Genomic DNA, 13,073 nt, shown 5'->3' with positions numbered 1-13,073 from the left:
AACCGTTATTTTTCAATTCTTATCTAACAATATTTTATCCATGCTTCAAAGATTAAAACAATAGCCCTCTAAATATGAATTCTTTATCAAATTTGTTTCACTCTGTTAAATAAGGATTGATACATTAAGATCTATTAAACCTCTAAACTTAAATGAAATGACATATTAACACTTCAAATTTATTTAAATTGACCTATTTAACTCTCTTAAAAGGGTGATTTCAACTTGCCCAAATCGCCTCTTACCCTGTCATATAACATAAATTCTCTCTAAATCACTTTACACAAGTTCAGAGATATATCCCTGTCATATCCTTAAAATTCAAAAGATAGACCCTTAAAATTCAAAAGATAGACCGTGTTTTTAGCTGAATTTTCCACCTTAAAAGATAAAGAAAGAGAGATATATAGCTACTTGTTATTAAGACATCACCATAGAATAACATCCATTATAAGTAATAGATGGAATAAACTCCATCCAATTAATGATTATATATATTTATATGTTAGTTATATATATATATGTATGTATATATAAAGTACAATGATAATCTGAAAAATGGAGAAGAAAAGAAATGGAAAGGATGACTAATTAGCCAATCCCTTTTCCTTGCTAAAAAGGTTACCACAACTTGTTTCCTTCAAATCAAAACAAAACAAAACAAAAAAAATAAAAGTTAGTTAAAACTTGCAAGAAGTTCCTAAACGTAGCCTAGGACCCATTTTGCATTTTGATCCTTCAATAACTTCAGGCAAAAGCTTCTCAAACAACTCCAAAAATAATGACCATTCATTTTCACTCATATCTCCAAGAAAAACTCCTCCTATTTCACAATTGCAATTCTGTACTGAATAACTTATGCTTCTTGTCAAACCTCCTCCTCCTCCTCCTCCTCCTTTATCTTCTTCATTCATATCAATGTCAATGTCAATATTGTAGCTACCCTTTTCCTCAATTGCCATTTTAACACCCTTTTTTAGGGTGTTTTCCTTGCATGGAGACAATGTTATGTTGTGCATTTTAGGCAATGATCTCACATTTGATAGTTTTGGGATTTTGGGTGGTGGGGATTTTAGGAGTTGAGGGAGATCATCCAAATCCTTGTTGTTTTCGTCTTCGTTTTGATCTTCGTCGTCGAATTTAAATATCTCTTCTTCTTCTTCTTCTTTTTCTTCTTCTTCGGGTTCGAGTCTGTTCTGCCCATCATCATTGTCCTCGTTGTCGTTGTCATCATTGTCGTTGTACTCTTCTATGTGAACAACATTAGCCTTTGCTTTTGCACATAGATTTTCTAAAATGCTCAACTTTTCTTCTCCTCCATAGAACTCTCTTGTCATCATTTTGCCTATATCAGCAAGGCAAAGCCCGGCAACTACCGCTAGTTTCAAGAAGATAGTACAGAGGACAAGGACTCGAACTGACGGTTCCTTCAAAGAAGGAAGCTCAGTTCTTAGAATCTGAGCATCTTTAAAAGGATCAAGATTGGATATATACTCAAGTTCTGATTCTGAAAATGGAATTGAAGCTTGAGGCCAATGCAACCATTCAAAATAAGGATTATCAAGCCATTCAGGGAGGCAAAGTCCGTGATCAATCGGCACGAGCTCAGCTACACCATCTGTATAATTCTTGCCTTGATCTTTCTTTTTCACAAGTATATTCCCAGCATGCCTATCAAGATTCAGTACTCTTATATCAAATATCCCAATTTGATGAACTGATGCAACTGAAAAACCGGAAGAACCCAATTCCCCGGCATCAAAATCATGCTCTACAAATCTCTGAAGTGAGGCAATCTTAAAAGTTGAAGATGAAACATTACAATTCTTGTCAATTTCACTATGAAAGCCAACATCAGCAATTTTAACTAAAGCTGTTGGAGGAACACCAGCAAAACCAGCATGATCAAGCAAATAAGCAGCCAATTCCCGAATCCCGGTTCCCCCAACTTTAATTGAACGCTTGATCCCTGGCTGCCCAAGCATCAATCCACCAAACCCTTTTGGGTTATTAAAGGCTAAAGGCTCTTCGTCAATTGGTTTCGCAATAGCAATATTATCACCATTCCTGTTGCATAACAAGTAAGCACCACCAAGCCCATTTGCAAGTGGTATAGGTTCAACATTTGTGGCCATAGCTATGGAAATTTCAACAACAAGTGCATGGACCTTTGGTGCACCATAGCCTCCAACAATCTCAATTCTCAGCTTGTCATTCAATTCATCTTTGAATTGAGTAGTCGGTAGGGGAAAACAAGGAGTTGATAAGCTTCTATGAAAATTGTTGTTGTTAATGTTGTTAGTATTAGTATCGGTAACAAATTGAAATGCTTGTTGTTGTTTAAAGGAAGAGTTATGGGTAAGATTGGTTTGGGAAGGTTGAAGAAAGTTGGAGTAATCAAAATGAGTAAAGGATTGGAGTCTGCATCGTTGAGATCGGTCAAATGGCTTGTATCCATGATGTTGTTCAATTACTATTGCCATTCTGAAAATTCTAATCTAGAAAGAGAATGACAATAGTGCATGCCAAACCACACTACTTCTTACAATTAGATCCCTTGTGTTTTGCTTCTCCACAAGTGATTCTCTATCATATTTCTACACATGAACCAAAACAAAAAACCCTCAAAATTACTCAAAACACAACAAAATATAGTGATCTTGGTCCAACGGATCGAATCAACAAGCCACTAAAATGCATGTTGATTTGTTGATTCTTATTATACGTCTATCATGTTTTATAATTAGATAAACCTTGTGGTTTTGCGCATTTGCAAAGACAAACGCTTCACTAAAATCGCCCAAATTCACCTACTTGGCAACTATTCAGAACAATATTCCACCCGTTTTTTCTCCCATTTGAGCTCATCCTAACATATGAGAAAACATTTCAAAGCATGAAATGATTAAATGACTAAAATTCCCATTGCTTACTACTGATCATCAGACCTGTAAACCTCAAACGTTTAAACTACGGGAACATCTTTGCAAATGCATGAAAACACAAGGTTTATTATGTACTTATCCCTTATAATTATACACACATTATCCATCCATCCTAATGAACCAAGACCATTTTACTCCAATATTGTGAAAGCAATGAGAATAAGATAGAATGTTTCTTACACCATATTGTTACATTCGGGTGCTAAAGTTGAAGAAGCTCTCTACTCATATCTTTTATGATGAATACAACCTAAAAAGTATAATTAATTCCACATTTGTCATTTTTTTAAGTTAGTTGTCACCTGCAACACCAATAAACGGAAGAATTCATCACATAAATTAGAGAAAAAATCATCATCAAGATATAAAAAAACCATAGATATTGCTTCACCTATTAATCCCTCACTCCTTTGCACAGAAACCTCTACAACTTTCTGTAAATAACATTAGAAAGGTATCTGTGTCAAATAAACAGTTTAGTTAATCAATCATAACAAAATTAAACAACAAAATGAAGCAATAATTGATATGAAATGAAGAATCAAGACATGGAAAAATTGAAATTGAAAATGAAAGAAAGGGGGAAATTAATTAGGGTTACATACCCTGAACACTGAGGAAGGCATTCAGGGGAAGACAAAAAGCAAAGGGAGTGCGAGAGAAACCAATTCCAAAATGGCGTTGGAAAAATTCCTAAAAGACGCTAACCATCACTGCTCCCTCTACCCTCTCTCGCTCTTTCTCTTTCTCTTTCTCTATTTTTGTCTTTCAGAAAATTTCTACCTTTATCCCCTAAATCTTTTCCTGTTTTCCCCCTTTTATTAAACTTCTTCTGTTATTCTTCTCCTTCCTATTATTTTGCTTTTCTATTTTAATGCTTAAATATTGTTAACCTGCCATCTTAGCAAATGTACAGATAATATTTTCTATCTTCAGTATTTTCTTAAAACTATTCATTTTCATCCTATAGAAAAACCAGTAAGACTAGTTGGCTTTTGGTTTTAATTTTAACTTTTTTTTTGGATTATTTTTCTTTTTACTTTATTAGTAAAAAAGGGATGGATTATATATATATATATATATATATATATATATATATATATATATATATATATAAAGGTTGTCATTTCCATAAAAAAAAAAAAAAAAATCATAAGGTTTATAAATATATTCTATATTCGGGTTATAAGATGAAATGACCGATCCACGAACTAAGACTCTTAGTCCAAGGTGCCTCATTTCGATATGACATTCGCGTTGTCCAAGTCGTGCAGGTGTACTCCTATTCCAATGGTGACTTGACTGCACCGCCCCTCTGTGTGAGAGGGTCTTTCCCCTAGTAATTGGTTAAAGACCATTTGCTTATAAATTAGTTAAGATTCTCATTTTTTTTTTCTTATGTGGGATGAGAATGTTTAATTTTTTTCTTATCTTCTTCCAAACTATTTCAAGTGGTTCACTTTGAATATTAATTTTTCATTCATCAGTTGTCCGTTTTGAGTTTATAATATACCTTTAAAAAGATATCATGACATAGAATACATTGGCATATTTCAAGTTATTCTAAACTAGCCTCAAATTGATAAAAAAAAAAATAACAAATCAAAAGTTTTATAATTTGTTTGGGATATATATAATTTATAAAAATAGTTTTAAATTAAGGGTAATTAATTTATTAGTCCCTATATTTTGACAAAACACACTGTTTAGTCCCTGTATTTTCAAAAACACATGGTAAGGTCCCTAACCTTTTTCTCAGTGAACTGTTTAGTCCTTCTGTCTGTTTGTTAGATTTTTTACCGTTTATAACTTCGGAAATGATTAAATTACCCTTTACTATTTACCTTCAAACTTTAGAAGAGGAAATCCAATTTAAAAGAATAAGCTGTTTGTATGGAGAACAAGAAAAAGAAAAGACCCAATGTTTATGAATTTGAACGACTAAGAAGAAAATCAAGAAGATGAACACTCAAAGTTGATTTCAGATGCATTAGAGTTTAAAGGAAAGGAAAAGAAGAACGCAAATCCAAATTGACTAACAAAATCTGAGTCTAACGGCATGGACTAAACAGTTCATCGAGAAAAACGTTAGGGACTAAACAGTTCATCGAGAAAAAGGTTAGAGACTTTATCATGTGTTTTTAAAAATACAGGGACTAAACAGTGTGTTTTGTCAAAATATAGGGACTAATAAATTAATTACCCTTAAATTAATTATATACATTTAATATATATCAATATTATTTATTTATTTATTTATTTATTTATGACATCATCTGATCTGATTAATCTGAGGCATTCGGTTCGACCAAGTGACCCGTGACCCAATTATAAATCTGATTTGATGTCCTGTCCGATTCTAATAACATTGACTAAAAGTGACTGCACTTGTGAGAGAAAGAGATAGAGAAAGGGGCGGGGCGGGGCGACATACAATAAGGAAAAAGAGAAAGGCATCTTTTCTCTATCTTTGATGTATTCTTTTGTATTAAGGTTAGACAACTTACTGTCTATTTATCAGAGAGTGGCTAGGGAAAATCCTAGCCTCCTTGCATCTCTTTGGATCCAGACCATTCCATTTACAGACGGATTTTATATTCGGCGCATACCCGAATATTTCTAACATCTCCTACTCGCACGCAATGAAACGTAATTTAAATTCTTTATCAATCTCATTTATACTCGCAAATAGTTCGTGCGATTAACATACACTCGAAGGAACTAGTGTTACATACTCGTTGGAGATATATAACGTCTAGATGAGCATGCTTAAAAGATATACTCGTTGGAGATACATAGCCTTTTGATTCCGACAGGTTTAGTGATAAGTGGTACACCTTATCCAAGAATTAGTCTCACAACCATATGTAATACTTTGATCTCAATTACAATTTTCTAATTTCATAAATATACTACATAAGTGTCCAAACAGTGACAAACAGAAACATTTAGATGTGATGAAATGGAATACTTTCCCTCTCACTGTGTTTTTTGCATCACGATCCAATCCACTTAGGTGATCGAGCTCTTTTGTGGTCCAAATTATCTCATACCCTTCATAATTTCCATCCAAGACAAGTCAAATTAGATACTTCTAGAACAAGTTAAGAGTCATGAGGATAAAAAAATCAAAAAAACATATCATGATGTGAATCTCATAATAGGAAAAGTTGAGATCTATTATATATAATGATTTTTCATCCCGTGGTTGCTAAGCACACATGGTATGAAAATATGTGTTATGGTATTCTATCATTTTGTTTCTAAAAGGAGAGAATGACTTAAAAGGAACCATACGGAAGTCTCAATTCAGATGTCCCAAAACTTCTAACTTCAGTCTTCTCTACTTCCGTCTTTGAAGATAGGATATCTCAAGTTACTCTTAAATTGTGATCTCGATATCATATAACTCTCTTATATGTTTATAGGTTACGTCACACGTATATATCCATCTTGAGCTTTAAATGAAACTAAGTTCATCATTTATGCAAGGCGGCTAACGTTTATTGAACTAACTCTTATTTTACTTAAAAACCAACTTCATCCTTACTCCTTTTGTCACTGTTATGACAAATAAGGGTAAATAATCGTATGTGTGAGCTACTTATTTGTCTAGCATGCATAATAATATAAACATCAAATATCAACATATAGTATTCACATTCGTGTATTAAAAAATTTCCAAAAACTTTATTGGATAATCATGTTTTCATAAGTACATGAAAGTAGATTATGTTTAGATCCTACGCAAACCCTATGATCTAATATGTTTCATATAAATATCTTTCTTGGTAGGTTTAGTAAGGGGTTCAGCTACCATGTCATGAGTACAAACATACTTCACACTAATTCTTTACATGCAATTAATTCTATATAACAAAGTGATACTCGATCTCTATGTGCTTCGTCTTGCCATGGAACCTCTGATATTTGGAAAATGCAATAGCATATTGACTATCATTATTTATGACTACTAGAGTATTAGTGGTAGTAAGATTCAGATGGTCCGTGAATTTATTGAGCCATATTGCCTCTTGTGTTGCAAATGAGTATGACACATACTATGCTTCCATACAATTCTACACGCGCTTATTTATTGCTGCTCCATGATATTGCGCTATTTCCTAGCAAGAAACCCTAGCCTAACATGGACTTCCTCTCTTTCAAGTCTCCCACCCAATCAATGTTTGTGTATCCTCTTAGTTGAAGACCTTTGCTTTGATAACATTAAGAATAATCAGCAGTTGCTTTGAGATACCTCAGTATTCTCTTAACAGCTGACCAATGTGTTTGTCCAAGGTTGGACTGATATCTACTCACCATACTAATGCCATGATAGATATCAGGTCTTGTACATAACATTTACATTAGACTGCCTACAACTCTTGCATATGGAAACCTTTTTGTATAGTCATTTTCTTGTTGCGTTCGAGGATAAAAGTCAATACTAAAGATCATATCCTTTGAAATTAGGCTAATCAATGGGCTTGCACTTCCGCTATATTGAATCGATCAAGAATTTTGTTGACACAAGTCTATTGAGACAGTGCCAACAAGTTCTTTGAAAGGGGTCTCGAAATCTTAACTCTGAGAATATATATGGCTTCTCCTATATCTTTCATTTTAAAACTTGAGCTCAACCAAGCTTTGATTTGGTTCACATATTCACTGTCGTTTCCAGCTCTAAGGATGTCATCTACATATAGTGACAAAATGACAAATTTTCTACTAGAGCTATTAGTATAGACATAATGGTCTTCTTTAATCAACTTGAAGAGTTATTTGATATAATTTCATTGCTCGACATTGTGTTAGGGGAAGGAACATAGGGCGATTGGTTTTAGAGATTTGTATGTATTTAATTTATCATTATTAGAGAAGCATTGGTAGAAATTAATTCGGTCTCCGAATAATCTGTTGAGTAAAATCTTCAAAGCAAAATATTTTCCAGATGAGACTCTTCTTTTTTCAAAATTAGGGAATAATCCTAGTGTTGTTTGGAGAAGTATTTGGAGTTTATTGAAAAATTAGAATTGAGGTGGAAGATTGCAGATGGTAGTTCGATAAGAGTGTGGGAGGATCCTTCGTTTCCCTCACTTAGTGCTTTCCGGATTAATTATGTCCAGGTTCTAGGTTTGGAGGAGTTGAGAGTGGAAGAATTAATTTTAGAGGGGTCAAAAGTTTGGGATAGGAATAAGGTGTATGGTTGTCTTAGTGAATCGGAGGCCGAAGAGGTTTTGTAGATAATTCTACCATCTCGTGTTAACAATGATGAATAGGTGTGAAGTTGGACTAAGGATGAGATTTATACTGCAAAATCATGGTATAGAGCTGGGTTTAATTTTAGTGAGCTGAATGCAAACAGGGAGGGGTGGAAAAATTTATGGAATTTGTTAGCTCCGCCTAAAATGAGAAATTTCTTATGGAGATTATATAGGGGATGTTTGCCGACTATGTTGCAATTGTTACAATGTAGGGTTAATGTTCCTAACTACTGCCCTTTTTATGCCAACACAGATGAGTCGGATGAACATATGTTTGTACATTATAAAGTTGATGCTATTTTTTAGTAGGAAGTGGGCCTACTGTAGCTAATGCTGAGAGTGGACGGGTTGGCTAAATGGTTGATGCGGCAACTGCAAACAAGTCTCGGAGATATGGTGGACAATATGTTATTTGTACTACATGCAATTTGGAATGAAAGAAACTACTTGATATGGAAATCTGCAACGGGATCAGTAAAACAAAGGAAGTTAACGAGGGAGGAGTTCCGTGACTAGATGGTGTATCGAGTGGGCAGTAGCATCATGTGCATGGTGGAGAGAACTGTAGGTTCATAGAGGCCACTCAGGAGGGGATTCGTCATAAGTAATATTAATGGTTCGTTATTTCCCACAGAGGGGAACTGCGAGCTGGGAGTGGTGGTTAGAGATGAGAGGGGCAGATTATTTGATGTAGCAGTAGTCTGAGTTCAGGCATGAAAGAACCAAAGATCATTGAAGCATTGGTAGTACGGACAAGTCTCTTGTGGATGGGCGGGCAAAATTTCAGGCAAGTGGAGTTTGAGACGGATGCTAAGTCGGTTGCTGATAAGATATGTGTTGAAGCAAGTGATCTCTCCGAATTCAGTGCGTTAATCTAGGACTGCAAATCTATCCTGAATCGATTTTCAGATTTTAAAATTTCTTTTATTCCTCATGTAGCGAACGGTGCATCCTATTTAGCTGCTAGGCATGCACGTTCCAATGCTAGTGATTTTGTTTCGACAGTAATGCCATATTGGCTTTCTGATGTAATCTTTAAGGATGTGAATCCTTCAACTTAATAAACGTATTCTTTCCCAAAAAAAATATTAATAGATATTTTTATTCAATTAATATTAATATTAATTCATTATTAATTTTATTATTATCATAAAATAGATTAATTAAAAAAATATTATATGACAGATGAATAGTGTAATTGTGATTAACCACTATAAATGAGTATTTGTAGATGGTACTTTGAGGAGAGAGTTATTAAAAATGGATGGGGTGAAATGGTTAGAGGGTGTGCAACATGCAATCATTAGAGTTGCTCTAATAGATTGATTTGTTTTTTCTACTATTCTCTCAATGAGAAATTTTAAGGAGCATATCGAGTTCATCCTAAAATCCGTTGAATTGCAACATGTATTATTCTATCAGATTTTACAACACGTGCCACAATCCTATCAGGATCTTTAGAAGACTCAATCCTACTAAAAGAACTATTTATCCCCCTCCATCATTTCAAATAACAATTCTAATCAATCCGGTACGTTATATCCTTCTGCATCCTTTTATATTTTGAACTACTAGTTGTGTCTCATTGTCCCAACGGATATACAATCTTAATCTCATTTCTGTTCCACCATTCATGGATACCTGAGAATACCCTTACCGTTTAAATATATATATTAAATAATAAATAATAAATTTCACATCACGTATATAAACTTAATATTCCACAAATTTAACAAAAAAAAATCATTTGTAAATTTAACTTAACAACATAATCCATAAATTAACACAAAATTTAAATACTTAAATTTCTAAATAACATAATATACAATTCAACAAATAAATATAAATCATCAAATATTTAATATTTAAATTCTTCATTTTTCCCTTTAGTATGTGTTTATTAACATTCGAAATATAAAGTTAAACATATAAATTAGCAAATAAATAACATGTAACGGATAGCAGAGTATTCACATTTTCATCTCATACTCATCACGGGTATCTTTTTCAAATTTCATTATCATTTCATACATTTTTTTTTTGTATCAGTTTAAGAATAGTCTAATTATGATAATACTTGATCACTATGAAACCTTATTTCATATATTTATCGAATAGTTTTGTCTTTTTATAGGATAATGTACTAAAATAGGTTTATGGTTTTTGGGGAAGTATCAATTTAGGCTTCACGTATAAAATAACACCAATACAAACTTAACGTTTAAAAATAGGTACCAATTTATACCTCAATAACGGAATGTGATACGTCATTTGTATTACTCTGTTAAGTCTGTCAAATTGTACGTAGAAAAATAAATCAGAATTTAAGAAAATAATATAAATGACGTGTTACGTTTCGTTATCGAAAACTAAACCGATATATTTTTTTTTTAATATTAAACTCATTTTAATGTTATTTTTCACATACTAAATTGTACCTTATCTTTGTTTTATTGTTTGAAAAGGAAAAGGCTTTCCCGGTTAATCAGTCAACTTCTAATCCTACTATAACATTACTTGTATTTGTCTTTTTGAAGCCCTAATTCAATTTCCACAGCAATAATTTCACAGAGCTCTCAGCAATGGCAGTAAGCATCAGAGACTACCAGATTGCAACCGACCAATACAATCTCTACGACGTCACCTTCTACACCGACCAGATCCACACTGTTCTCACCTATTCTCCTTCCCCCGTCGAACAATGGTTGGCCGAAACCTACCAATTTCATCATCGCAACCGCTCGGATAGGCCTTCTACAGTCGGCCTCGACGTCGAGTGGCGTCCCAATTTCAGCCGCTTCATCGACAATCCAATCGCCACTCTTCAACTCTGTATCGGCAACAGATGCCTCGTATTTCAGATCCTGCATTCGCAGTTCATCCCGCAATCTCTCGCGAAGTTTCTCTGGAATCAGAATGGGGATTTTGTGTTCGTCGGGGTAGGGATTGCGAACGATGTTGCGAAACTATGGAGGGATTATGGATTGAGTGTGGGGAATACGGTTGATTTGAGGAGTTTGGCTGTGGAGAAATCGAATGGCGGCCCCTATCAGAATGCTGGATTGAAGCAATTGACATGGGAGATTTTGGGGAGGGAAATTGAGAAGCCGAAGAGTATCACATTGAGTGGATGGGATTCTATTTGGCTTACTCCTTGCCAGGTTCTGTATGCTTGCCTTGATGCTTTTGTGTCTTGTGAAATTGGGAATTTTTTGTTTTGTTGTGATTAGATTAGGGTTTATCAAATTAAGGTTTTGAATTTTGGGGAAGTATTGTTACATTTGGTTTAGGCTTAATACATACCCAGCCCCCTAAAGTTGTCCATTTTATTCATTTAACCCCCTTCAACTTAAGGGACATCCTTTTAACCTCCTAAACTCTAAAAAAACGCTACTTTTAACCCCCTATTTTAGAATGCCGAGATATAATGTTGTCCGTGTGTATCACGCGCGTGACACGTGTGTATCCTGAATTACCCAGCCCCCTAAAGTTGTCCATTTTATTCATTTAACCCCCTCACCTCACGGACCGCCCCTTTAACCCCCTAAACTCCAAAAAAATGCTACTTTTAACCCCATATTTTAGACTGCCGAGATATAATGTTGTCCGTGTGTATAATTTGCTCTTTTCTTTCCTACTTTCTTCTTTTGAAAGTCCTTAATATTAAAAAATTGCTATAAATATCATTTAGTCATCACTTCTCTTCCACTGTATTCTATACTTCATATCAAATCAGATTTTAACTCTTTCTTTGTATTGCCTTCCACTGTATCCATATACACTATGGTCATAATTCATACAAAGTTAAAACATTTTTTACAATTCCAACGTGGATTGAGACCAAAAACAGCACCAATTAAAAATTAGAAAGACACCAATTAAATCTTCTTTATCTCCAATGTCCGTACTTGAGTTGGAACTAGGATTTTTTTGGAGTTTAGGGGGTTAAAGGGTTGTCCCGTGAGGTGAGGGGGTTAAATGGACAACTTTAGGGGGGTGTATGCATTTTTTTTTACCGTTGGAGGCAAGAACAAAATCCTCCCACGCGCCTCCTGTGTTTGAGACACAAACGTTGACTAGGTCAATGCCACGTCGGATGATAGGGGGTTAAAAGTAGCGTTTTTTTGGAGTTTAGGGGGTTAAAAGGATGTCCCTTAAGTTGAAGGGGTTAAATGAATAAAATGGACAACTTTAGGGGGCTGGGTATGTATTAAACCTTTGGTTTATCAATGGATTTGCGTTTCTTAAGAAATTGATCATTAACACATCTGAAGATGGTTACTAATTAGGGATCGCAACGGGTGGGGTACCCGCGGGTAGGGTCAATCCCAAACCCTTATCCGTTTATTTTTTTAATTACCCGTATCCATCCCATTATCCTAACGGGTATATTTTATCCCATACCCTTCTCATTTAATTCACGGGTACCCACGGGTACCTTTACCCGTTAAGAATCAATAAATAAAATAAAAAATATTACAAATTTAACAAAGTATAAATTTAATAAATCATTTATCTAAAAATTGAACAAATTGAACCTTTATCAATAAGAATAAGTAGCTTAGTGGTATCATTCAATGGTTGAAAGACAAAAGGTTGGGGTTTAAAATTTCGAATATTACATCTAAAAAACAATAAATTTTTTTATATATAAAAGATTTATGACGGGTAATAGGTACCGGATACCTTGAGAGGTATTCCCATACCCGTCCCATTACCCTAACGGGTAATTATTTTAATCTCATACCCTTTTATACAGGGTACGAGTAGTCCAATTAGGATCGGGTAGTGCTGGGTACACACGGGTACACTACCCGTTGCCATCCTATTACTAATTATGCTTTTTGTAATTATTGCATTGTTG

The 13,073-nt window shown here is 34.3% G+C and overlaps 2 protein-coding genes across 3 annotated transcripts; one reads left to right on the top strand and one right to left on the bottom strand.

Moving 5' to 3' along the window:
* Nucleotides 1-572: 572 nt before the first annotated feature.
* On the bottom strand, nucleotides 573-3,793 carry LOC136207064 (phosphatidylinositol 4-kinase gamma 8). Of its 2 annotated transcripts, none has more exons than XM_065998326.1 (4): nucleotides 3,551-3,793; nucleotides 3,337-3,403; nucleotides 3,126-3,247; nucleotides 573-2,597 (listed from the first exon to the last, which is right to left on the bottom strand). In XM_065998326.1, exon 4 carries the CDS (start codon nucleotides 2,481-2,483, stop codon nucleotides 681-683), a length of 1,803 nt encoding a protein of 600 aa, XP_065854398.1. In that variant the 5' UTR covers nucleotides 2,484-2,597; nucleotides 3,126-3,247; nucleotides 3,337-3,403; nucleotides 3,551-3,793; the 3' UTR covers nucleotides 573-680. The 2 variants fall into 2 exon arrangements, with proteins under 2 accessions (XP_065854398.1, XP_065854399.1); XM_065998327.1 differs by having other exon boundaries at nucleotides 3,337-3,379.
* A 6,793-nt stretch (nucleotides 3,794-10,586) lies between these two features.
* On the top strand, nucleotides 10,587-12,520 carry LOC136206529 (3'-5' exonuclease-like). The gene has a single exon (XM_065997614.1). The coding sequence runs from the start codon at nucleotides 10,792-10,794 to the stop codon at nucleotides 11,437-11,439; it is 648 nt and encodes a 215-aa protein (XP_065853686.1). The 5' UTR covers nucleotides 10,587-10,791; the 3' UTR covers nucleotides 11,440-12,520.
* The last annotated feature ends 553 nt before the right edge of the window (nucleotides 12,521-13,073 follow it).

The sequence above is a fragment of the Euphorbia lathyris genome, chromosome 9, assembly GCF_963576675.1.
Source record: "Euphorbia lathyris chromosome 9, ddEupLath1.1, whole genome shotgun sequence".
In the NCBI taxonomy this organism is placed as follows: domain Eukaryota; kingdom Viridiplantae; phylum Streptophyta; class Magnoliopsida; order Malpighiales; family Euphorbiaceae; genus Euphorbia; species Euphorbia lathyris.
This window is presented reverse-complemented; position numbering and strand designations above follow the sequence as displayed.

Excerpts from the sequence above, each read along its gene's own strand:
- LOC136207064 (XM_065998326.1), bottom strand. The coding sequence starts at position 2,483 with ATGGCAATAGTAATTGAACAACATCATGGATACAAGCCATTTGACCGA.
- LOC136206529 (XM_065997614.1), top strand. The coding sequence starts at position 10,792 with ATGGCAGTAAGCATCAGAGACTACCAGATTGCAACCGACCAATACAAT.